We start from the raw sequence: 27,667 nt of genomic DNA, 5'->3' as shown, positions 1-27,667 counted from the left end.
CCGCTCTGCCGTTGTCAACTTCCGCGACAGGTAAGCACATGGATGCATCTTGTTGTCTTCTGCAGAACGTTGAGACAGTACTCCTCCAATTCCCTCATTGGAAGCATCCACCTCGACCATAAACTGGCGCTGGGGATCTGGAATGGTGAGTATGGGAGCTGAGGTGAATCTATCTCTGAGAAGTTTGAAAGCAAGATCCGCCTGGGGGGTCCACTTGAAGGAACCTTAGGAGAAGTCAGAACATGCAGAGGAGCAGCAACAGAACTGAAATTCCTAATAAACTTCCTATAGAAGTTAGCAAATCCTAGGAACTGCTGAACCTTTTTCCTGGAGTCTGGTGTGGGCCACTGGGATACTGCACTGACTTCGCAGGATCCATTTGGATATGATTAGGTGAGACTATGTATCCTAAGAAAGACACCTCTTCTGTGTGGAACTCGCACTTCTCTGCCTTGACATATAGCTGATTATCCAGTAGTTTCTGCAAAACTTGGCGGACATGGTTAACATGAGATTTAGCGTCTGGGGAGAAAATCAGTATGTCATCCAGATACACAAACACTGAAATATTCAAGAATTCCATAAAACCTCATTCACAAAAGCTTGAAAACAGCGGTGCATTGCACAGTCCAAAAGGCATTACCAAGTACTCATAGTGACCATTCTGAGTGTTGAATCCAGTCTTCCACTCATCCCCTTGTTTTATTCTAACCAAGTGATATGCATTTCTTAAATCCAACTTGGTGAATATCTTGGCCGTTGAAGCAGTTCAAAAGCAGATGACATGAGTGGCAGAGGATAGCGGTTCTTCACCGTAATGTCATTTAGTGGACTGTAGTCTATGCAAGGTCTCAGAGACCCGTCTTTCTTTCCCACAAAGAATCCGCTCCGGCTGGAGGCGATGAAGGACGGATAATCCCTGATTTGAGTGAAGAGGAGATGTATTCATCCATTGCTGTTCTCTCAGGTCTCGAAATCGAGTAAAGTCTCCCTTGGGAATGGGGCTCCGGTAAGAGATCAATGGGACAGTCAAAATCTCGGTGAAGAGGTAGCGACAAGGCTTTAGACTTGTTAAACGCTTCTTTAAATCATGGTAACAGGAAGGTACCTTGTGTAGATCAGGATAGTCAGGGTGATCTATAATGATCCTACTAGAGTCTGTTGGTGCATTAACAGGTTGCTAAAGTTTACACCTGCCCTTACAATCCTCTCCCCATTCCTTAACTTTCCTGAAGGCCAGTCTATGTGAGGATTGTGGATCTTCAGCCAAGGAAACCCCAAAATAATCGGGTGCTGAGTCGACTCAAAAATATGAAATTGCATGCTCTCGGTATGGTCCTTATTTATAGTAATCCGTATGGGCTCAGTGCAATGGGTAACTGTGAACAACAAGCGGCCGTCTAAGGCACTGGCACTAACAGGATGAGATAGCGGGACAGTTTTATTTTAGCTGTTTGACTAGGCCCCAGTCTATAAGGCTTCGTCAGCCCCTGAGTCTATTAACACACCCTGGTCAATGGTCTGATTGTTAATACAAATGTCTACCTGAGTAACAGGTCGAGGAGGGAATTCTGCGGGAAACTTGCTCACCAGCGCCCTCCTTTTGACTGGTGAGCACGATCTTTTCCCGGGCACGAAGCGAGTTGATGACCCGGCTGGCCGCAGTAGAAACAGCAACCCTCCCATAGACGGCGCTGCCTCTCCTCCAGAGAAAGCCTGGTTCTTCCAAGCTGCATGGGTTCACCGGAGTCATTAAGTGTAGTCCTCTGATGGTCCGGTAACATGAGCTGGAAATCCTCCGCTGGCGGCGCGACCCTCCGAGGCGAATTCTGGAAGCTGGGAATAACATCTCGGTTGGGCGCTCCTCTCTCTTTCGAAGACGGTTATCGATCCGGATGGCCACAGCGATCAGGGATTCCAGATGCACGGGTGTCTCCAGTGGAGCCGGCTCGTCGATTATCGGTTCCGAATGTGCTGTCATGAAGGCGTCACGAAGGCGGAACATTCCATCCGCTGTCCGCTGCTGCTGTACGAAACTCGATGGCATAATCAACCACCTGACGGTTGAGCTGGCGTATTTGAAACAGTCTTCTGCTGGCCTCCGTAGCAGGCGATGAGTGGTCAAAACGCCTCATAGTCTCTATGAAATCGGCCAATGAGTAACATAGTTCGGTGTCTCTAGACCATTCTGCAGTAGCCCAGGCTGCAGCTCTTCCCGTTAAATGAGACACAATAAACGCCACTTTACCATGCTCAGATAAAAGGCTGCTGGGTTGTGTTGAAAATGCAGATCACACTGTACCAGAAAGGCTCTGCAATTGAAGAGTCTCCAGAAAATCTCTCCGGAAGAGCCAGCCGTATCGGGAGGAAACAGCCTGACCTGGGTCGTCAGCTGGAGTATTGACAGGCAAATTCTCAGCTGTGGATGACGTCACCGGAGGAGCAGTCTGTTGATGAGTGAAAAATTATTCATTTGGGCAACCAGTTGTTGCATCTGTGTAGATAATTCTTCCTGAACCGGCCTGGCGTCCTCTCAGCTCTTGTATTTCCGCTGACTTTGTCCAGTTTTTCCTCGTGATGAAAAATCGTCACGCCCTGTACCGACAGAGCGCGTGAAGCGTTCTTGGTCGGCTGGGTCCATAATGTGGTCAGTTTCTGTTACGAACTCAGACATAGGAAGTAGGACCCAATTGCGACCGGAGACAGAGATAAAGTATTTGTAAGTACTTTATTTTTCGGTTCTGCAGTGAACAAATGAAAGCGCTCACGTAGTGAGGATCAAAACTTTTCAAGACAACATAACCCGACCTGATCATGGCAAAAGACCAGACGAACTGACAAGGAACACTGGGAGACAGGGGAATTTAAGCACATGGTAACAAGACACAGGTGGGACCAATCAGGGGCGGGGCTGACACTGATGAGCATAGGAGACAGGTGTGATGACAGGTGAAAACAATCAGGAAGCCTGGAATGAGAGAAAGCGAACATAAATGACATGAACCTCTCTAGCATATCTGTCGGTGCACAACACCAGGAGAGTCCAAGATATACGTCGCCATCTTGAAACGCTCACCCGAAGTCGCTTCAGCCCTTGTAAATATGTTATATCCCAACAGGCCTATAAAATACTCTCCCAACAGTGTCACAAACCATTGTTAAAAAAAATTACCATGGAATTAAATCTAGCCCTCTGTTGGGCAAATAAAATAAATAGTATCTGCACCTACATATCATTTAATAAGAGGCCCCTGTGGTAGAGTAATGCGTTGTGAAGTCTGTGCTCACAGGTCCTAAAGTGCAAAACATGTGAATGCACAGTGCATCTGCAGCTGAACTCCTTCCATCGAGTGGCAGTAAGAAAAGCAAATATATTACTGAAGGGTGTGCATAGCTATTCAATGCAGATGGATGACTAGACAATGAAGAGAAAACAAAGCAAATAAAAAGTGATCTAATGAGCAAACTGTTGTTGAGCTGCTCCATGAACTTGCTAGAAAGGCAGCGTGGGTTTTATCATATTATACATTACATAGGGGCCGATGGGGACTCATCTCCCTTTCCATCATCTCCGCCCGTATGATTGGCAGACTGCAAGCTGCTTAGGGAACGAGAAGTGTTGCTCTGCTCGACTCTGTGTTGCCTACGGAGGGAGCCATCCAGAGAGAGGTTAAAACCGCTGAGGCTCGTGGGAGGACGCTCCTATAAAAAGGATTTTCTTTATAAACATGCACCAGCTCCAGTTGACATATCTGCTGTATTGGACAAAGATAAATTAAATTGGCATTCATATGAATTCAAGACAGTCGAAATAAATGTTGACATCTCAAGAGGCTATATCTGTTTTTTACTGCCAGATTTTCCACCTCAAGCACATGTTCAAGGTGTGAGCCTCAGAATGGAGAAATAAGCCTACAATTGATGCCAGGCAACTTGATCTTTTAATAGATCTTTGGGGCCAAGTCTACAATATATCTCAGTAATTACCAGCACTATACCTGCTGTATACCAAATGTAAATTGTCAATCTCAAATTGTAATATAACACATGTTGATTGTACAAAATATAAATAGCATATTTACATCAAAAGTGCAAATTATCTTTCTCCGATATTAACACTGTATTGTTTACATTGCTATGCTTCTACACAGCCCCTATGCTGACAAATATAATCATTTTATTTGAAGACAATACATAACATTTACATTTCAAGGAATGGGACCATTTTGCAGTGCTTAATTGCTCTACGATTAATTTGGCCAAGAGGCACTGGGGAATGTTGTTGCATTGCTTCAGCAAAGTCCCAGATGTAACGTATTTGGTGACTGCAATTATAAGGAATATAATGTTCATAAACATGAGGAAACAACTGAGGTGTCATTACTAGATTCAATTTGTTACAGTTTGATGAAAAAATCAAGGAAGGATTAAAAGCTCCCTAAAATATACTTCTCGGAGAAAAATGTATTTAATGTTGACAGTTGTCATTTCATGTAACTGTAGAGAAAGGGATCTCCGTCTGTGTGTTGATTGGTGTATTATGGGCAATATGACAAAATTATCCTGTATTTGATAGGACACGATAATGGTCACGTATTCAATAATAATATTCAATAATGGAAGCATGGAATGGGTTTTGTTCTGTATTCATTCTATTTCTCTTTTTTCTCCTTGCTTTTTCTTTGCTTTACCGCATGCGATAGCTATGCGATAAACAAGTCAGACTAAAATGGAAACACCACATATCTCTGTTCCCAAGTTAAAACTCACCTTCCAACAGAATACATCTGTCATCCACTACATTCACAAATAGCAACTGGACCAAAACTCCTTCTACCACTGAGAGAAATCAACCCTCAATCATAAGGGCTTTTGCAAAGTCAGCAAAAATATAAACATGACAGTCAATGTTAAAGAGACTGTATGTGGGCAGTAACTACCAGTTGATTGATCTGATTTATGGAGATAAGCTTGCCATTGTGTAAAATAGCACTTGCCATCTTAAGCGTTATTAGACATAAGTCATTAGATTGTCCTCTTTACAACTACCACCATGGATTGCTTGACGATTGTAAGCAAGTGACTATACGGCGAACATATTAAATTAGACAATCTCGATGGTGACAACAGCGCTAGTTTGCTTATTGACCAGATCAATACTGTCTCAATTTTGGACATTTATCTAACTAACGTTAGCTAGGCTAGCTTGTCGGGGAACGTTACCTCATCTGTGAAAAGCTAGCTATTATTGGCCAAGTCAACGCCACAACTTACCATCATATCACTGTCACCAGTTTGTGGTTTCCCAAATAAATCAGATTTATAAATATGTTGATGCACCTTCCTCCAGACATCTCTTCTTTTTCTCTGAGCTTTTCAGCTCCACCTTTTAAAGTACTTACGTTTTGGTGCCGGTGCCGTGCTGCTGGTTCACGCTCAAAAACGGCATTGTATGCGAGCGAGTGACGCAAGTGTTGAGTAGGCTAGAGTGATTGACATTTAGGAACACCTGAAACAAAGTTGGACTGACAGAAAAGATAAGATTAGTAAATACAATGGATAAATGTCAGTCAATCATTTTGGACTTGTATGAGAGTAATTTGAACGTGTTCTGTGAAGCATAGATTATAGTCGAGGCCGGCGATGTAAGAGGGAAGGCAGGTTGTTGATGGAGGTGGGCCGGTATTTCCACGGTATCCTCTTTGGCCATTCCACGATTGCCCCCTGAGAACACTGCAAGCAGCAAAGCGGGATCCAAGACTTTAGCCCGTTCTGAACAGGCATGTGGTCTTAACGGCCAATCCCCATGTTGGCACTGCACTAGGCTTGGCAATATCGAATAAAACACATGATAAAATAACATTTGAAAATGACTCAGTCCAAAATACTGTGAGCAAATGGAGGTGATCCACCAACAGTAGGATGGTTGCACCTTGTTATTGGTGTGCATTGACAGTTGCAAGCACAAAATAATGTTGCAATGTTTTGTGTGTAATACCCTTTGATTGATTATCTTTTAAGTGATGTCCATGTCCTGGGGATGATAACCACTGTGGCCAGTGTAGTATCTTTTCAGTTAGTCTGACACATTGCCAGAGCATCAGCAGGCTGCTGGCATCTTAGTGAGAGAGCTCTTAAAATAGACTCAGGGGAGCAGGGCAGGGCTGGACCCTTTGTGTGTTTTTGTGTGTGGGTGTGTGTGTGTGTGTGTGTGTGTACGCGCGCGCAAGGATACATCTGTTTGTTTTAATGTCTGTACTTACATGTACTGAATAATTTATGAATAGAAAAGGCTCTGGCAATGCGCACATTCACAAGCCAATTAATCACCATAGCAATGACATCCCAGACCCACTTCAGAAATCAACCAATAAAGAAATGTGTCCATGTAAACCGTACCTGTTGTGTGCGTAGATGACCGAAAGTATAGTCTCTGTTTCCTGACCCAACACTCCATAGAGCAGAAATGGCCTTCATTGCAGCATGCTTCCTGGGCTCATGTTATATTCAACATACAGTATGAACCTAGGGGCAGTAAGCTATCTCATGTTCACTACGTTATCGTGTCAGTAATAATTTAGCGAATACAATCTGTGAGGCTCAATGTGTATATTGCACATATGTCCCATGGGTTCAGTATACAGAGGGATACATACAACTACCTGCTCCGGACATGAAAGTGGTGCCATTAGGGTACATACGGAAACAAATAGAAGAATCTAATTTCTTCATCTTCATACTTTTATTTGCAAAAGTAAAAAGCCAAACAGTGTTTGACTCTTAACTTCCAATAAGTGTAGTGATATTTGACCACAGGCAGATATTTGTGGAACACAAACTTAATTGGATGCTTTTTAAATGGTAAATATTGGTATTTTTTGTATGAAATAGAATCATGTTACTTTTGGATGTAACTATCTGTTAGCAGATGTGTGGAATGTACAGCGATCCTGGCTGTAAACCCAGTGTTAACGGGAATATAAATACGGAGGAATAAAAGAACTTGGGGGTATCACTTGGTTTCAGTGGAACTCTCGTTAACCAGAGTGAAACTATCTTTGTCATCTTCAGCACCTCTAATCGGTTGTTCTCTTTGTCCATCAAAACAGTGACAGGATTAGCCCTATAAGGTCTGCATATGACAAAATATATATATATATTTACACATCATATAATTAAGAACATATCTTCTTGTGTATGTTAACACCCCCACTTGGTCTAACATTGATATATTCAAAACGAACAAAAACATCATAACCCGCTTTTGTCCCTTTTCATCATGTATGTTCATACACATGGTTAATCCCCAAACATAAACTTTTCAAACGTATTCAACTTCAACTTTGTTGCAGGTTTTGTCATCACATCTGCAAACATCTGGTCTGTTGGGCAATAATTCAAACTAATTCTCCCATCATTCACTTTTGACCTTATGAAATAATACTTGATGTCAATATGTTTACACCCATCTTCTTACAGGGTTCTTCGCTCAGGCCTTTGCACCGATATCCTCCTAAACCTTAGGTGGTGTGTATTGACATCCGTCAATGCCCTCTGGTAGTTGAACTAGGTACATACACTCTTGTGTGGTTGTGGCTAACGCCATATAATCTGCCTCGCAAGTTGTTAGTGCAACACTGCTTCTTGGATTTCCATGAAATCAAAGGAACATTCTCATTTAGGCTTAGACGGGCATAGGAGGCCTACAACAGATTACTGTCAGTTACATCAGCTGCCCAATCTGCATTACTGTATGCATGTAGCCCCAGTTTCCCACTGGCACATTTTCTGTAACACAACTCTTTGTCAACTGTGCCTTTCAGATATCTCAGTATCATGCAACTCATTCACATGTTTTACACACCGGCAGCGATGATCAAGTCATCAACCGAAATTATCAGGATCACTTTTTCTGTTTCTCTTGTGTCAAAACAACGATAGGCACAAAGTCATTTTCATTCAGATACTCATTTCGCATCTTGTTCCAATTTCTGCCTGATTGTTTTAGTCCATATAGTATCTGTTCTAGCTTTACACACCAACTGTTCATCTGTGCTAGATTTCACTTCATAACATTCTGGTTGTGTCATGTAAATGTCGTAATCTATTGGCGCATGTAGGTAGGCAGTTTTGACATCCATCTGGTATCAAATTAGTTTTTCCTGCGCTGCTTTTTGCATCAATACCCTGCTACTGGTCATGTCTGCAGTAGGAGGAAATGTCTCCTCATCGTCTCCACTCATCTTTTGGCTGTATCCTTTGGCTACATATCGTGCCTTGTATTTTCCCCATGTCAGGATAGTAGACCATGTATGCTTGACTATTCTTGTCGTACCCAACAAAGATTCCCTTCTTAGACCTTGGGTCCAACTTTCTCTTGTCCTGTTTATAGGCATAACATAATGACCCAAACTGTTGCATCCTGGAAAGGTTAGGACGTCTTCCTGTCAGCATAAGGTAGGGTGTCTGTTTTGTTCGAATGTTAAAAACATCTGTTCCTCACTACCGCTGCTGACTGCAGTGCCCAGGTCCATAACTCCTTTGGCAGATCGTTATCTATTAGCATACTCCTAGCCTTGTCAAATAAAGTGAACCAATTTTGTTCAATTGTACCACTCAGGGCGGTGATCATGATGCTGAAAGTTCATGTCTGATCCCATTTCTGTTGAGTGGTGCCTGCTAATTCTTTCCCATTGTCAGACTAGATCCATTTAATCTTCCCATACGGGGCTGTATCTGCAAGGAACTTCTCTGTTGCCGTTATTGTGTCACTAAAAGTACACAAACACTGCACTGGAATAATTATCAGTGAATGATAAGGCAAAGCGATACTCGTCTCTGGACTCTGGGTCTATTGGTCCTTCTACATCTGTGTGCACCAACTCCAGAGCTGCTGTTGCTCTTCCATCAGGTTCCTGTTCCGAGTTTGGATACACTTTCCCCGAGTGCACACTTCGCAATGAAGGGCAGTTCTCTCTGATTTACCCTTGAATGTCATAACATCAACAACACTCTGTAACTTCTGAATATCATCATAATTACAGTGCCTTAAAATGTCATGCCATGTCCGCATATCAAAACACCCCTTACGTTGGTCATCACATTTATCATCGACAGTTTGTAGGTATAGTCTGCCATGCTCTTCAATGGGAAATGTTGTACCATCGTTGTCTTAGAACATCTTTCCCTTGTTTGAAGATTACAGTGGCTCCTCTGGCTGTAGCTGCTTTTACAGAAAAGATGTCCTGTGTGTATGAGGGGATGTACAACGCCCGTCACAGCGTTGTGTTTGGCGTTGACCTCTGCATCTCCTCTCTGCGATTCCGTTGCACCTTGTGCCATCAGCCAACTCCACGCAGTCTGCCTCGGCCTGGAACTTTACATTGAACTTCTTGAACTTGGCAATATCCGTGATTATGTGTGAAGTCGCTCCTGTGTCCACCATCAGACTGCACTCCTTGACACCACGACCTGGCTGGGTCTCCGCGTCCCTGTTGCTTATCCGGGATGCAGACTCTTTGCTGCTCACCTCCTCGGAAACAATCCGGAGGCATCCCGCCGTTGTTTCTGTCTGCAAGTGGCGTCCCGATGTGTGTTGCTTTTACACTGGCGAAAACTTTATTGGTCACATGTCATCTTCAGTACCTCTAATTGGTTGTTCTCTTTGTCGATCAAAACAGTGACAGGATTAACCCTTTAAGGTCTGTGTGGCAGCTGTCCCCAATCTGGCCTCGGCTGCTGGCTGGTTGACAATCAGTCAGCTGCTCTGACTGATTGGCAATCAGTCAGCAGCCGATGCTGCTCATATAAAAAGGGCAGCAGAGCTGGAGGTAGAGGAGAGTGAGCAGAGGCGCAGGTTTGCAGTCTGCTGAGTGTTGTGTGCCGACAATTAAACATGTCTTCCAACGGAACCTCTTTGTGGTCTGAGTATCCTTGGTGCTGGTGGGGGAAACCCACGGGTAACGGCCCGGAAGCTGTTACAGTCTGCATATGACAATATATATATATATATTAGGGCTGTCAATCGATTAAAAAAAAGTAACTAATTAATCGCACATATTGAAAATCATTAATCGCGATTAAAAGGTTTTTTTCTTCTAAAGACTAAATCTTCTAAATGAATGAGTAATCACTTCAGACGGCGTGTATTTTAGACACTTGTTTAATTATATTATTTTTTAAAGACAAAACTTCACACAGAGCTGTGTTTTCAAAGAGGCTTCTACCTATAAAGTGCCAGTGAAGTATTTAATATCGTGGATGATAAATTGTTTCTTCAGTGAAACATCCAGATGAGTAAAAAAAAAAGTGCATTTGAGACCCCATTGGTCCTGTCATCTTTGACATTGAACAGCAGAACCAGTGGCCTTGGTAAACTGACTGACATTCAAATATGTCACGTTAACCCTCTGGAGGCGGGGCTCATTTTCTCGATTTTACAAAAAAATGTAAATTCACCTTTTAAAAGCTTTTGCATGTGACACATCCCAGTGTTTCCCCCACCATTCTATCAGGGTGAGGCCCCGCCCCCCTGTAATGTTCTCTATAGCGCCAGATTACAGCAGAAGTAATGTACGGTTCTTTCCTTAAAGACGTCTTTGTTCTTTTATTAAACTAAACGTCTGTTGTTGGTCGTCTCTACAGCAGCATGTCATTCTGTCTCGACGTGTCGTTCACTCTTCTCGGCTCTCCGTCCCGCGCCGCAGAGCTCCATGCCGGCGTGTCTGCGCGCGCATCGAGCGGAGCAACAAAAAAAAGTCACCTGCACCTTCCGCCCCGCGTCACCGACACGTCGCCCTCTATTTCTCTGTGAATATCGAGGAGCAGACCGGAGGAAGGAGGCGGACTGCCGCGGTTTGACACTCAGAGGAGTGCAACAACTTCAACGCACACCGGAAGTAAACAAAGTTGCGTTAATTGCGTTAAAATATTTTAGTGCGTTAATCGCGGCCAAATTAATTGCATAGATTAACGCGTTAACGCTGACAGCCCTAATATATATATATATACACATTATATAATTTCGAACATATTTTCTTGTGTGTGTTAACACTATCTCAGATCTGAAGTCCTCCCCATCCTTCCATACAATAAATCTGAGTCCATCAGTTTATGGTCGATTGGAAACCAGGAAACCACTTTCGGTGTCTCCCGGAGGGCGCAACAACCAACTAAGGTTTAGCATTGCATCAAACCAACAACAGCCAGTCTCAGAAAGGCGATGATGATGCCCCCACCCCCCACACCGCCTGTTGCCGTGGTAACAGTGCAGCAAGTACCTCTGTTGCTCTAATGTCCCTGGTTATGGCTTTCTGAAAACCTGGTGAAAACACAGATTTCTTCAGAGGGGAATCTGTTCCATCCACATGGAAATGGGGCACAAAGACTCCCAGCTGGCCAGTCTCTTTGGGATTGTTATCACTACAAAATTATGATTCTGTGTGTGTTTGGGGAATCGCTGTGAAACACAATATAGTGATCAGAAAACAGTGCTAGTCACACGGATGGTTGAACCTGTTAATATGTAAATAGCCATGACAAAAGGCACAACTGTGTCTCTTCACATGGAAAAAAAGCAGTCATAACACATCATGTTGACATTATACGAGCAGTAATGACCCATGCTAATACCATTCACTTATAATTTAATATCAGTTAAATCTTCTATTTAATACATATTTCACTCGAGTGGCTGCAAACTAGGGCAGAAGGATACTATACGATGATATTCAGAGACCACTTGCTGATTGTGTTGTTTACGCTTGGTGAGGCAGCTTTAAAGCAGCAACAAAAGCTGTATCATAATATTGAACAGAGTCGTGTATGAATCGAGTAGCTTCAGAAGATGCTCCGCACGATACTTTCACAACATGGAACATGAGAAGAAAAAATAATAAAGGCTTCCACATATTCATAAATATAGATTTTCTAGGGTTTTAGAAGTATCCAAACCTTCGTCTGCACATCAGTATCATTTATGATAAAGGTATGGCCATAATTGAAGCATTGAACTGCATTAATTGTTCTATTGGTATTTCACGCACTCAGCCACTTTATTGAATACTGGGACTAAATGCAGTAAAATGTAGACGTACAAGTACAGAAGTATCAGCATTGATGACGCTTCATAAGTAACGGATAATGGGGACAAGCTTTTTTGTTTTTGTTTTGTTGATTGTTTTATGTAATTTTGTAAGTAAAAAAAAAAAAAAAAAAATGCATTCTCATGATTCATTACAAATCAACTGAAATATTAAGCCTTTTTTTTCTTTTTTATATGCTGATTATGGCTTACAGCTTAAGAAAACTCTAAAATCCTATCTCATAAAATTTTATTTCCTCAGACCCAAGTAAAAAAAAGATTTATCTTCAAAATAAAAGCAAAATAATATTTCATTTTATTTTAAAATGAAAGAAGAATCATTTTTTTTTTTTTTTTTTTGCATTTTTAAAAATAAAGAACTTCATCACAATATTCTAATTTTCTGAGACAGTCCTGTATATGTAGGTATGTGTGTGTGTATATATGTTTATATGGGTGTGTGAATTTGTATGCATGTGTATATGTTTATGTATATATATATATATAGGCATATGTAATGGTTCTTTAAAATAAGTATTTTCATGAAAGCATAGGTTAGGGCACTTATAAGCTTGATAGCTTCAGCCTTGACCCTTTCGGTCGGCCACTTTCTTCTTTTGTTGAAATTTTGATTTTTGTATAGTATTGCTGATCGAAATAAACTAAACTAAAACTCAAAATATACTGTATGTATAATACATATATGTCCAGACTTGTTTGCTCTTTTTAAATGGTATACAATATCAATGTTTGCTGTTCGTAAACACAGCATTCAAAAAGTATCTTGAATCTCTGGCTCATCGAGAGAGAGAGAGCAGAGCAGTGAACGAAGAGAGGGGCAGGCGTGAGTGAGAACGGAGCTATGAATCAAAAGAATAAAATGTTTTTTGATCGTTTTATGACAGTGACATTCTTAAGCACAAAGAAAATGTAAATGAGAACGATCTGCACACCCAGCTTATTGGCCGGCATGTGAGGTCCCAAGAAGAATCCCCAACACGGATGAATAGGAAGAGAAAGAACAAGCAGCAGGCACCTCTAGTGAGCCTGAAGAGAGGGATTATTTTCTTATCAGTCTTTACTTTTTTGTTTTAGGAAATAATGCATACTGTACCTTTTTATAATATATACTGCTCAGTTTCTTTTTTTTAGTCTGCTTATTGTGCATATGACATAACCAAACACCTGTACATGCCATTCAAGCCTACAATGTCAAGTGAAAACTAAGCCATCAAAAAGCCTTTTGGTAAAAGGAATAACAGTTCGCATTTCAAGAGCGAGAGAGAGAGAGTTTTTGATTTTCAAGGGGTCTTTATTTCTCGTACAAAACTAAAACATTAGTGAAGAAAAACAACAACTCATAAGTTCATAACCATCTCCTCTAACTGATCACAAGACAAAGAGTTCCGTGTTTATAATATCTCAGTCTGGATCTCGGGCTGACCGAAGTCAGGACCGGGGATGAGATGGAGCTCCTCAAAGAGCCACATCCCTGGTGTCGTCACAGCTCTCCGGTGGACTCCGGATTCTTTCGTTTGACCATTTCTGCAGTGACTGCTCTCTCGTCACGGCCCTCCAACCATTCCCGAATAAAGACTCAACCCTCACCTTGCGCATTCAGTTTCAGTTTTTTATTTTTTGTATAGCCCAATTTCACAAATTAATTTTTTGTCTCAGTTTACAACAATGTAACATAGACATCCCTGCCCCCAAAACCTCATCGGGACCAGAAAAACTCCCAAATAACCCTCAGGGGAAAAAAGGAAGAAACCTTCAGTGAAATTGAAAATCTAAAAAAGGAAACCTGATGTAGACCGCTAACAGTAATATAAAGATTAAGTGCAGCACATCCATGACAGTTTCACTTAAAAACTGTATTCTCCTTTATCTGTTTCCTGAGACTAGTCATGTATTTTTTAAGACGGAAACATTTCTTCTGATCTAATGTCTCCACACCAATTGTTTTCTGTGTTGTCAGAAAAAGATTTAGCATCTGGAAAATGCTCTAAAACAGCGGTCCCCAACCTTTTTTGAGCCACGGACCGGTTCCGTGTCGGAACATATTTTCACGGACCAGCAAGTATGTGCGATAAACATGTCGTAACAAAAATGCCGCAATCGAATTATACAACCTGCATTAAGTGCATACAAATGCAACTCACCATTACGCCGAATTAGTGGGAGCCCTGCGCTTGTTTCTCTGCAACGAGCAGGTCCCATCTCGGGGTGATCGGAGACGACACCCGAAGTGAGTTTGTTACGTCCAGTCTGCTGCGCCACTTATGTTTTCGTCGCCGTCATTGCAGAAAACCCCGCTGCACTCGGATATGAAGTGGGAAATGGAAGCTCTGTTGGCGATCTCTGGATAATCGGCTTTGATTTTTTGACAGAACACCTCCAGAGTTGTTGTGATAAATGTCCCTTTTAAGGTCACCGTCATTTACTATCTCCAGCAGTTGGTCTTCTGGCACCGACAGGCTCGATTCACCGCGTTTGTTCACAAATGGGTCGCGGATCCATTCGTTCGCAGGTCCGCAGGTTTTTTTGTGGTCGGGAAGCACACTGTCCCACAGCCAAGAGAACCACTTCTACTGGGATACCTGGATCGGGCTGAATCCAAACTCAATGTCTCAGAGACAAAGATGGCGTCTCAGAGGACGCCATCTTAAACCAGAAACGGTTTCCCCTCCACAAAACCCCAATAAAAAAACTAAAATATACCGACGAACAGACAACAACTCAATCACAGATTGAAATATGAAAGAAGAAATTATGAAAAGTTTGAGGAAAGTCACTTAATATTGACCACGAGCGCGATCCTCACGCCGTGTCCCCGCGTCAGCCAGCTCAGGTCCGTCATGCCGTTAGCTCGCCGGCTAGCACGCCGCTAGCCGCCTGCGCCAACATGCACAAACACACACCAAACCCCCCGTGAACCCGCAGTCTCTCACACAAACATCCCGGTGACACAAACAACATTCATACCGCTAAACAACTGCCACTTTAATGAGGAAACCCACCGTTAAACAACAATATACCGCTCTCAGCTCACAACCTCCATGCTCAGCTCAGAGAGAGAGAGAGAGAGAGAGCCCTACAAACAACTAAATCAGATCATACATGTTGAAGGGAAAATATGTTGACAGCACCATGAAAACGACCCTTCCCTTTATGAAACTGTGTGTCCTCTTGGTCTCTTCATCTAGAGCCCCCAGAGCAGTGAATGCTGCTGAGGAGGTCATGCTGTGCGTCTGATTCTGCAGCATATCTCTAATACGTGTGGGCAGAATCTGTGAAATTCAGTTGACAGATAGTCCTCAGGCCATGAAATAATAGATTCTATCTTGGTGGCAATCTGAATTTATGGATTTTTATCCTAAAACAATTACCCTGTTAATCCAAGACTATCAAACAGTTGTGTATACTGTACTTACGTATTTTATTTTATTTGGGATATCTGTACTTTGCTATTTATATTTCTGTTGACTTTCACTTTTACTTCATTACATTTTACAAAGAAAACTGATACTTTGATTCATCTAGAGCCCAAAAAGAGAGAGACTGAATTCTCTCAAGTTTGAAAACTAACTTCTTTTGAAGATCAACAGGACATTTGTCAGTTTCCAGTAATATCTGGGTTGTTACAGTCGGTCTTACTTTAGTATTGATCATGTTTTGATATTTGAGTCATTTTGTGGATGATCAGATCTCGTTATGATGGTAGCAGTCGCTCAATTGAAGATTCAGCTTGAGCGAAATCTTTTCACATTGTGTTTAAATCAGGCCCAGGTGTTTACAAGGCAGGTGTCCTTTCTCAAAACACTGACCTGATGTATAAGATTGTGAATGTTATTGAATGAACACAATATTATGCACCTCGGAATGAGCATCCTTATAAATGCAATATTACAACTCCTTCTTAGTGTCATATTGCTTTTTGAAGAAGTATGATGATAAGTTCATAGTAGATGCAAAAGTATCCTTCTGTACAATATATTATGTTGAACATTGTTTCTCCTGGATGGGTCACCGCCAACCCAATTATTTTTTAACACATCTCCTTGACCTTTGTCATGGTGGCCACCAAACTTAAAAGAATAAACTTCATAAATCTCAAGATTCTGACCTTTAGCTTTTTTATTAACATTTATGTTCAATACTTATGTACATTTATAATGAGAACATTTCTTTTGATACTTAAGTACAGTAACTATCAGATACTGTAAGTAGTATTCTCATAGATGACTTTCACTTTTACTGGAGTCATTTTCCAGTAAGGTATGTTTACTTTAAAGTATTGCTTTTGGGTACTTTATACACCACTGCTATCAAATCAGTTGTGTTCATCAAAGTAGGAGAGATGGAGCATAAATATAAATCCTAACGTTTTGGTTTCCAGAGTGAGAAAACTACTCAACCCTATATTTCTCTTAACATTAGAACATATTTGGAAGCTTCATGTTAGACAAGTGCGCAGCGTTGGTGAGCTATTTACTCTTGTGGTGTCCAATTGCTTTATGTTATCTTCTAGTACATTCTATGACAACAATAAGGAAACACATAAAAACAGAGGCATGTGTGAGGCTGTTTTAATTCCCCTGATTCATTATGACCATGAACTACCTGGATGTAGGTAAGGACTCAATAGATCGAGTGTGCGAGGGGGAGTACGGTCTCTCTGGGTGTAGCCACAGAAACATACTGGATACACACACACACACACACACCAACAACCCACAAACGACTGCTTAATCTCACATTGAAATGAGGTTTGTTTGATTGGACATTATCATGGATTATAAAACAGGCTCTAAAGTAAAAGATCTAATTACTTAAATTACACAGATAAACCAGTAAACTTGTTTATTCTTGTTTGTTTTCAGCCTTGAGAACCACCTGTTTCGTAACAGCGGTTGCTTTCATGTTCTTTATTTTGAAGAGTTGAAAATTAAATAGTGATTTTTTTGGTATCATCTGTATTTTTTTCTATTTTCAAAGTTTTGACCGAACATGTAAACCACTGAAATGATACGGTCACAAATGTCAATTAGCTTTATGAGCTGAAAGAGCCATTACAAAACAGTGTGCTACTTAGAGAGATAATTAATCATTCACAATAAATGTATAAATTCTAAACAAAATAAATGGAAAATTAATGAAATTACCATCTTCAATTACCATAATGTGAACTATGCTATCTTGTTGGAGTTGATGCACAAAAGTCTTTGATAATGTTTTATTTGGTTTGAATTAATGTTCAAATGATTGGAAGTTCATTTTGAAATGTTGTTAAAATGGTAGTTTGACTGCAATTGTTCTATATTATTTAAATGTTAAATGTTTAATGTGGTCTTGATAACATTTTATAACATTCAACCACTAGATGTCTTCCTCTCCCTCTCATTCCATTAATGAACTTCACAATAAGCGGTTGCCAGTTCTGTCAAAGATGAATGTATAGGAGTGTGCATCTTTATTCATATGTTGTGTTTTAAGGATTTTACAGAATTGGCTGGGATTCAGGAGGTAAAGAGAGACTTGAAGAGAACAGTAATATTGTATGTTGGCTCACCTCATGTTCTGCAGAATTAGTTAATGAGATAAACAAAGATCAAGGACTCATTAGTTGTCAAAATCACAGCACAACCTGCACATTTCTTGTGGAGTTGGACGCAGTCAGACTCATAGCGTTATGAATTAATTCTAATCAATGTTGGATTTTAGACCTTCACAATATGATTGGTTGAAGACAATCAACAATATTGTCCCTGTTTACTTAAACATTACACAAAAAGCTTGACTCAGTCGGCAGAGCCCCGAGCCCTGCCGTGTGTCGCCTCTCCAAATCACACCAGATTGGTCATGCTCCTCCCTCGGGTCCCCGAGTAGATCATGTATGATTGTCAAGATATACAAAGGACATGTCCACATAGAGACACACAGAGAGACATTGTTAGATCGGTTGAAATAGAATAAAATATATACTGTTACGTCCATATAAATATTATTATTACTGTGATCTTACACTTACTGTCTTCCTTTGACCTCTCACTCAGTCCCTCCCCTCCTACTCACAAAGTCGGTAACCACCTAGACTACATTTTCACTAGAAACTGCTCTACATCTAACCTCACTGTAACTCCTCTTTATGTCTCTGACCACTTCTTCATCTCTTAGTCTCTCTTGCTCTCTGGAACTGACAACCCGCCCATATCTACCTGTACGGCGCAACATTCGCACCCTCTGTCCCTCCTCTCTGGCCTCCTCTGTTCCATCTGCTCTCCTTTCAACTGACTCCTTCTCACTCATGCATCCTAACTCTGCCACAGACACTCCTCTCTTCCCTGTCTTCATCTCTTGATTCTCTTTGTCCTTTTGAGACACGACCGGTTTGCAAATCCTCTCCGGCTCCGTGGTTGTCTGACTCGGTGCGCGCCGAGAGAGCCACCTTGCGAGCGACGGAAAGGAAATGGCGAAAATCGAATCAAGGGGACGACCTGCTTTTCTATCAATCTCTTCTCTCCTCATTCTCTGCCTCTATCTCGGCAGCCAAAAGCTCGTTCTACCTGACCAAAATTCAGTCTTCCTTCTCTAACCCCAAAAAACTCTTCTCTATCTTTTCCAACCTCCTTGATCCCCCCTGTCCCCCTCCTCCTTCCACCCTTCTGCCGAGCCACTTTGTCGACTACTTTACAAACAAGATAGACGACATACGCTCGTCCTTTACTAACCCATCTTCTATCACTCCACCACCACCAACTTCTTCTTCATCCCCCTCTCTTTCCTCGTTCACCCCCTTGTCTCCTAATCAAGTTCTTAGCTTGGTGACCTCCGCTCGACCGACCACCAAAACTCTGGAGCGAGCTATCTTTAACCAAGTGTCCTCCTATCTCCACAGCAACAACCTTCTTGACCCTCACCAGTCTGGATTCAAGGCCGGCCACTCAGATGTCTCTGAGCAGCTTCACACTGCTAGAGCAGCCTGTCTCTCCTTTGTCCTTATCCTTCTAGACCTTTCTGCAGCATTTGACACAGTGAACCACCAGATCCTTATTTCTTCTGTTCAGGACCTGGGTATCTCAGGCACTGCACTCTGCCTTTTCTCCTCCTACCTCAACGACCGCACTTACCGGGTAACTTGGAGAGGATCTGTGTCTGATCCTTGTCCTCTCACTACTGGGGTTCCTCAAGGCTCCGTCCTGGGTCCCCTCCTCTTCTCTCTGTACACTAATTATCTCGGCTCTGTCATTCGTTCGCATGGCTTCTCCTACCATAGCTATGCTGACGACACCCAACTGATCTTCTCGTTTAGCGGCGCGAATCTCTGCCTGTCTGACTGACATCTCTCAGTGGATGTCTGCGCACCACCTGAAAATCAACCCTGACAAGACCGAGCTAGATGGCGTGTTTGTCTGCCGCTGCTCGCTCGCTGGGATCTGGGATCTACGCTAGTCTACGCTTCATTTTGCAGTTTGGATTACGTGTTTTACTTATTTGTTTTTATGTGGAAAAGCCAAGGATTGCAACCAGTGGATTGCAAGGTTTTATTGAGCGGTAAACAAGCAGGAATTACCTCCGGGGGACGTCGCTCGCCGGTCCCTGGCATGTCGGCATGGCGTTTCAGCTATTCCTTCCTACAGCTCCGCAAACTCAACTCCGCAATCACTCCTGGACTCAACATCCCCATCGTAAACGAACTCGGACTTTGCGTCGCCCACGTTATGCCCACTGGAGTACACGCAGAAACTTTGTTTACCACCAGCAGTCTGAGCAGTGCATTCCCTCCATCTGGACGCCCGTCGCACAACTGACGCGTCATCAGAGCGCCGCCACTACGAGGCTATTTTACTCCAAGCAGGACAGAAAACGTGGAGTGGATCACAGCCTACTCCGGCCCCTACAGAGACACTCCACCACCACCACCACCCCAGCACCCCCTGTCAAAATTGAACTTTTAAATACACAATCACTAAATAACAAGGCATCTTTTATTCATGATCACATCACCGACAGGGAGATACACCTCATGTGCCTAGTTGAGACCTGGCAACAACCAGAGGTTTACTCTAGTCTCAATGAAGCCTGTCCCCCTGGCTACACCTACCTTAGCAAGGCCCGCACCACTGGCCGCGGTGGGGGGCCGTTTGTGTACCGGGAAGACTTTGAGTTGTCCCCCCTGTCCCTGCCTGCTCACTCCTCCTTTGAATGCCTTGCATTTAAATGCAAATCGCCACTTTCCATTACAGTTCTCCTGGTTTACGGCCCCATTTAAACCGAACCCAGCCTTCATCTCCGAGATACATGACATCATAACCACACTCTGTATAACCCCAGGGAATATCATCATACTCGGTGATTTTAATATTCATGTTAACAACCCCTCTTCCTACTCTGTAGCTGAATTCCTCAATCTTCTAGACAGTCTCAACCTCACTCAACATGTCAATGTCCCAACACACTCCAGAGGCCACACTCTTGATTTGTTGATCACCAACTCCCACCCCAGCAATCTGTCAGTGCACGATCTGGGCGTGTCCGACCATAAAGCCATCTCAATGGAGCTACCTACCCTGTCCCCCCTCAATAAACCCAACAGACAAATCAGTTTCAGGAACCTTAAAAACATCAACCCAGTCACCCTGACTACTGACCTCCGCCATCTCTCCGCTGCCAACCTCCTTCAGTCACTGAACTCGTGGAGCTCTACAATTCATCACTTAGCACTCTCCTGGATTGCCATGCCCCAGTCAAGACCAGAACTGTCAACTTCACATGTTCAGCTCCCTGGTACACCAGTGAGCTGCGGCTACTGAAGAGAAAAGGCGTTTCAAGGACTCAGGACTGCTGTTCACAAACTAGCCAACATCAGAAGGCCTACAGCAAATCCCTCAGTGACACACGGTCCCGGTTCTACTCCCACATCATTAACAATAGCCCTGGTAACTCCAAGCAACTTTTCTCAACCATTAATCATCTCCTTAAACCTCGGACCCCCCTACACTCAGACAACAGGGAGCGATGCAACAGCTTCATCTCTTTCTTCAAAACAAAAGTAGGCATCATCCGCTCCCTTCTTTCCAGCCTCCCCGCCCCCCCGCCCTCCCCTCTCTCCAGCCCCCCTGCCCCCAGCCCCTGCCCCTGCCTCACCGCCCCCTTCTCCCAAGCCCCCGCCTCCCTACCTCCCTGCCCCCATCTCTCCAGCCACCCCGCTGTCCCTGCTCCCCTGCTCCCTCTTCTCTCCAGCCTCTGCCCCCCCTGCATCTCCAGTCACATCCGCTGACCCTCTGTCCGGAACTACTCAGCCCCTTTGCTGTTTCACGGACATCACACAGCATGAGGTTGAAGTCATCTTGAGGAAGATGAAGCCCTCGACCTGTGCCCTGGACCCATTTCCCTCAGCCCTGATAAAAAACCACTCCTCTGCAATAAGTCCCTGATCACTAAAATCATCAACCACTCCCTCCGGTCTGGCCATGTCCCTCTGAAAACTGCTGTCATCAGCCGCTACTCAAAAGCCCAGCCTTGACCCCCAAGTACTTGCCAACTACCCCAATCTCCAACCTCCCTTTCCTATCAAAGGTGTTGGAAAGGGTAGTTTCGCCCAACTCCACAACCATCTCAAATCAAACAGTCTGTATGAGAAATTCCAGTCTGGTTTTCGCTCTGGCCACAGTACTGTAACTGCTCTGGTCAGGGTCACAAATGACCTGCTGATGACGGCTGATGCTGGCTCTCCATCACTACTTATCCTTCTTGACCTCACCGCAGCATTTGACACCGTGGACCACTGCATTCTTCTACACCGCCTCCACTCCTCCATCGGACTCTCTGACTCTACCTTGGCCTGGTTCACATCATATCTCACGGACAGAACGGAGTATGTGTCCCTCGGAGGTGCTAAGTCAGAAATGCACCCTGTCAGCTGTGGTGTCCCTCAAGGATCAGTCCTTGGCCCCATCCTCTTCACTCTGTACATGCTCTTGGTCGTGTCATCAGCCGGCATGGAATATTTTTCCACTGTTACGCTGATGACACCCCTCTCCATCAAAACCAACCCAACCCCCTCTGCAGCCCTATCCACACTCTCCACCTGCCTGGAGGAGATAAAGGCATGGATGACGGCTAACTTTCTGCAACAACAGTTCAAACGGAAGCCATTCTCATTGGCACCCCACACCAGACCCGGTCATCCACTATCACCAGCATCAACTTCTCCGGCCACGACATCCACCTTTCATCCTCAGTCACTAACCTCGGTGTCAGAATGGACCCTCACCTGACCTATGAGGCCCACATCAAACATCTTTGCAAGACCTCCTTTTTCCACCTCAGGAACATTGCAAACTCACTCTCTCTGATGCCGAAAATCTTGTCCATGACTTTGTCTCCTCCAGGCTGGATTACTGCACTCCTCATCGGGATCCCTAGCAAGAACATCCAGCAGCTGCAGTACATCCAGAACTGTGCTGCTAGGATCCTGATGAGGTGGAAAGCCCACCACATCACACCCGCCCTCAAATCCCTCCACTGGCTACCGGTCCAGTACAGGATTAAATTCAAAGTCTCCCTGCTGACCCACCAGTGCCTCCATGGCACTGTCCCACCTTAAAGAACTCATCACCCCCCAATCCTCCCCACGCCATCTCCGCTCTGGACTGGCCAACCTCCTCCAGCCTCGGAGGACAAGGCTCCGAACCATGGGCGACCGCGCCTTCTGTACAGCTGCTCCCAGTCTGTGGAATGCTCTCCCCGACCATTTAAGGGCACCGCAGACTGTGGATTCTTTTAAAAAAGGCCTGAAAACCTATCTTTTTAGAAAAGCGTTTGATTGACTACTTTTTAAACTCTAAAGTCATTTATGTTTGGTTTTATTTTATTTATTTTAATTCTTCTCCTTTGTTTGTTTTTAGTTTTTCCCCTTTTTGTGCAATGTAGCACTTTGAGATCCTTTGTTGGATGTAAAGTGCGTTATAAATTAAATTTATTATTATTATTATTATTACTATTCCTTCCAGGGAAAGGCTCTCCGACCCGCGACCTGACTACCACCTTCAACAGCTCTGTGTTGGCCCCTACCCTGACTGCCAGGAACCTCGGGGTGACACTAGACAGTCAACTCTCCCTGACAGCCAACATCGCTGCGACAGCGCGTTCCTGTAGGTACATGCTGCACAACATCAGGAGAATACGGCCTCTTCTTACTCAGAAGGCGGCACAGGTTCTGGTCCAGGCTCTGGTCATTTCACACCTTGACTACTGCAACTCCCTCCTGGCAGGTCTACCCGCTAAGGCCGTCCGACCCCTGCAGCTCATCCAGAATGCAGCAGCTCGACTGGTCTTCAGCCTCACGAAATTCACCCACACCACTCCGCTCCTCCGCTCTCTCCACTGGTTACCGGTGGCTGCCCGCATCCGCTTCGAAACATTGGTTCTGGCGTACCGTGCTCTGAACGGATCGGGCCCCGTCTACATCCGGGATATGGTCACACCGTACACCCCGGCGCGTTCGCTCCGCTCGGCAACAGCCAACCGACTTGTGACTCCTGCACCTCGAGCTAATCACTCGAAATCCAGACTGTTTGCTGTCCTGGCTCCTCAGTGGTGGAACGAGCTCCCCACTGACATCAGGACAGCAGAAAGTCTCTACAGCTTTCGCCGGAAACTAAAAACACATATTTTCTGACTATCTGGATTGAAACACAGATTAGCACTTCAGTGGCACTTAAATGGCTCTTACTTTTGGTACTTTTGTAGTTTGACTTTCTTGAAGAAATGTTACTTTCTGTATTCTTGTTGTTCTTAGTTTGTACTCTTGGTTGAATGCACTTATTGTAAGTCGCTTTGGATAAAAGCGTCTGCTAAATGACATGTAATGTAATAATGTAATACTATTTAGCATGTCTCACATTATACTTACATTATTCAATGTTATGTTTTTCATTTGTGCTCATGCTTTCATTTAAAATGACAATCAGGCTCTACAGAAGCCTCTTTGTGAGTCTCTGTAGGCTTGATGTGGGTGCCAGTCAATTTCAGATTAGTGCTCTGTGAATCCTGCAAAATGCGTTTCCCCAGCAACGGGAAGATAACGTGACAGGAAAGACATCTTGTGCTATCGCTGTAAAAAGGTTTCCCTGGTCTTTGCTAGCACTAGAACAGGTTGACAGTAAATGAAAGAGAGAGAAAAAATGAGCAGGACAATAAGCAGGATAACCATTTTCAGTTTTGAAATTAAATATGCATAACACTGCTGCCAGATAATGAGCTGTGCCCTCAGGGGGGCAGTCAGCCCAGCCCAGGGCTGCACACTTCACACTGCCTTACAGACTCTAATTGTGTATTTAACTAAATATTCTAAAGATGCTAACTGGTAAACTGACCTCTCGCAGAAAGTTTGAACAGGTTAAAATGTCGGACATTAATTGCTGCTGTGGTCTATACATGAGGGGAAAAGAGCCTGTGCAGGGCAACCATATAGATTGTATCTCCACATGACTGAATCACGTTCACATGGGAAATATGAATGAGTATTGTTTGAAATACATGTTACACTATAGTAAATGTAACAAATGTTTTTTGGAGTTTAACCAAATGCTATTCAATTGCGGTTTACCACTGTCATTCAGAATAATTTAATGGGAAACAAGTGATACAAAAGTGTGTAACATAATGCAGGCAGATGGCATACCATAAGGCATTACTGCAATATGTGTCATGCAACAATTTGAAGGCTTTGTTATATGCTACAGTGGATACAATTAAAGCTATTCAATATAGTTTCCAGAATATATTAAAAAGAATTCATCATAGTTATTCAAAATCGCATTCCTTCAAAATAAGAGCTGTTGCACAACAAGGGGAAGTCTATTGATGTATGAGATGATTGTGTTATGCTTCACTTTATAACAGTGAAATTATTGACTTGTCCTCCCAATAACAAATATTATACAGTACGTAAGCAGAATTCTCAGTTATTACTGCTTTAGTACACCCTAAAGGCGACCCCTGGTGGTTAAAGAGTGTGTCCTAATTCATAATAATTACTCAAAAGCATGTTTTGTCAAAATTGCTACTGTCTACAAAAAGGAGGAGCCCATTCATGTTTGAAAAGATGTTGGTCACTATACACTTTACAATAGGGAAGTTATTGAATATGTTTTCTAATTTAAAAATTCCTTCTAATTAATAATATTGAATCCAAAACACATTTTCATCAAAAATAACAGCTGTAGTACAACAGGGATGAGCCCGTTAATGTAGAAGAGGATTTTGGTCACGGTACACTTCATAACAGTGAAGTTATTGAATATTTTGTAGTATGTATTTTTTCCACATTGCACTTTGTAGACAGCTGGCCGCACATTGAGGCCAATGTTAATCATTCAGCTCGGATAACGGCCCGTTTTGGTAAAATGACGGTCAATGGTACTATTGACAGAGAAGGTTAGTAGACAAGTGAAGACAGAAAATCTGTCTGGCTATTTTATGGAAAGGATTAATATGACTGAAAAAGTAACACGAGACCAGAGTTTTCTGCAACTCTGTTACAGATGTGTGATCGTCAATGGTCGAAACCGTATTTGTGACCTAAAAGTAAGGGTTTGATCGAGATGCAGAATATTTAATTATATATGTTAAAGACCGTTGATCCATGCTGAATTTCTTTGACAGATACCTAAAGACCTTTCATGCATGAACACTGTGCTCTGCTTTAACACACAGTGTTGCGCCGGGGCATTTATGAAAGAAGTAAGTTGTTGCAGTAATCTAGAGTACATGAATCTTGGCCTTTCCCCAGAATATTCATATTCATTAATGTGTCCACACACAGAGGGAACTCATTATCACAGACAGGTGGAAGGTCTACTGGCAGAACTGCATCTTTGAGGTGAATTTCCAGTTTGAGTCTGCTCTCAAAAAGGCTTCATAACCAGCAGTCTGCCTTGCGTTACCCGGAGCTATATGGGTTTTCCGAGCAGATTGCACACACAAATAAACAAAAACACATCTTTAAGACATTTCTTTTTTTAATTCTAAACCCCGACACCTCTTTTCACGGCCTCTCCAGCAATTTATGTTTTAACAGCTAAATTCCGACCATAATAATTCTTCTTTTCAATGCTTCCAATGGGTGTGAAGTGTGTTGGCTTCCCCTTGTGTGATTGTGTTGGCATATAAACAGGAATGTTTTCTACGCCAATGTTAATGTTCACCCCCACTCCCCTTCTCTTGACCGCCTCTCAATTCGTGGTCTAACTGGACTGCATTGTGGTCTAACTGGACTGCATTGGGGTTTAACTGGACTGCATTGGGGTTTAACTGGACTGCATTGGGGTATAACTGGACTGCATTGGGGTTTAACTGGACTGCATTGTGGTCTAACTGGACTGCATTGGGGTTTAACTGGACTGCATTGGGGTTTAACTGGACTGCATTGGGGTTTAACTGGAGTGCATTGGGGTTTAACGTGACCGCATTAGGGTCTAACTGGACTGCATTGGGGTCTAACTGGACTGCATTGGGGTTTAACTGGACCGCATTAGGGTCTAACTGGAGTGCATTGGGGTTTAACGTGACCGCCTCACATTTCAAGGTCTAAGGTGACTACTTCTCTATCTGTGGTCCCACTAGACAACTTCTTCCCACTCGACCACTTCTTAAATTCCTACTCCCTAATCTATACTTGTCTAGGGGCCGTACTCTATCTTTTGGGACGTTTCACTTTCATCTGTATCGGGTCGATGTTTGCTCACGCAGCCCCTTAACAAGTACTAATGTTAACCATTCCCCTCCCAAATAACTTTTGCTTTTGCCTGGAGGCCTTCCCTGCAGCTGTAGGTAAGACATAGATTAATTTTATTCAGATAAAATCTTCTTGGGGGGGATTCTGTTGGATCAGAACTCAGCGTCCCCGCCCCTTGTTTATCCTGGTTCTGGATAGAGTCCGAACACCAAAAAGACTATGCACGGTGACGATTCCATTTTGTTACCGTTGTAATAAAGATTATTGTTGAATTCGGAATAAGTCTCTGATTGAACTAGTGCACTCAAAAAACCGATTCAAGCCCTTCTTAGGTGACGCATTTAAATATTGTTTGATACATTTAAATAAATCAATTACAAAACGAAGATATTTATATTGAATGGGTGTAACACAAAATGTATGAATACTTTCATTTTTTAGATTTATTTAGGTTACACTCACAAAAACGATTCAAGCCCTTCTTCGAGGTGACACATTTAAATATTGTTTGATACATTTAAATAAATCAATTACAAAAATAGATATTTATATTTAATGGGTGTAACACAAAATGTATGAATACTTTCATTTATTAGATTTATTTAGGTTAGATGGTGTGCATATCAACTCAAAATAAATGTGTTTCATTGAGGACTACCCTCTGCGCATGCGCCAGCTGAAAATCAGTTGTTTACATGAGGTGAAGACACTTTCTTAGCTGTACGGTGGTGTAGTGGCTAGCACTGTCGCCTCACAGCCAGAGGTCCGTGGGTTCAATTCCCAGTCCGGGCATTCCTTCTGTGTGGAGTTTGCATATTTTGTTAGTTAGTTAGTTTATATTT

General features: G+C 43.0%; 1 protein-coding gene across 1 annotated transcript in view; it reads right to left on the bottom strand.

Moving 5' to 3' along the window:
- The window catches only part of syt9a (synaptotagmin IXa), a 64,075-nt gene extending 43,333 nt beyond the window's left edge, over window positions 1-20,742 (bottom strand). The window contains exons 1-2 of the mRNA XM_056412702.1: window positions 20,734-20,742; window positions 19,656-19,716 (exon numbers count right to left, since the gene is read on the bottom strand). Of these exons, the coding sequence (XP_056268677.1) occupies window positions 19,656-19,716; window positions 20,734-20,742 (70 nt within the window). The remainder of the gene's footprint in view (window positions 1-19,655; window positions 19,717-20,733) is intronic.
- Between the last annotated feature and the right edge of the window lie 6,925 nt (window positions 20,743-27,667).

This window comes from Pseudoliparis swirei, chromosome 4 (assembly GCF_029220125.1).
Source record: "Pseudoliparis swirei isolate HS2019 ecotype Mariana Trench chromosome 4, NWPU_hadal_v1, whole genome shotgun sequence".
NCBI lineage: Eukaryota > Metazoa > Chordata > Actinopteri > Perciformes > Liparidae > Pseudoliparis > Pseudoliparis swirei.
Note: the sequence above shows the minus strand (reverse complement) of the source record. Positions and strands in the feature narration are given on the sequence as shown.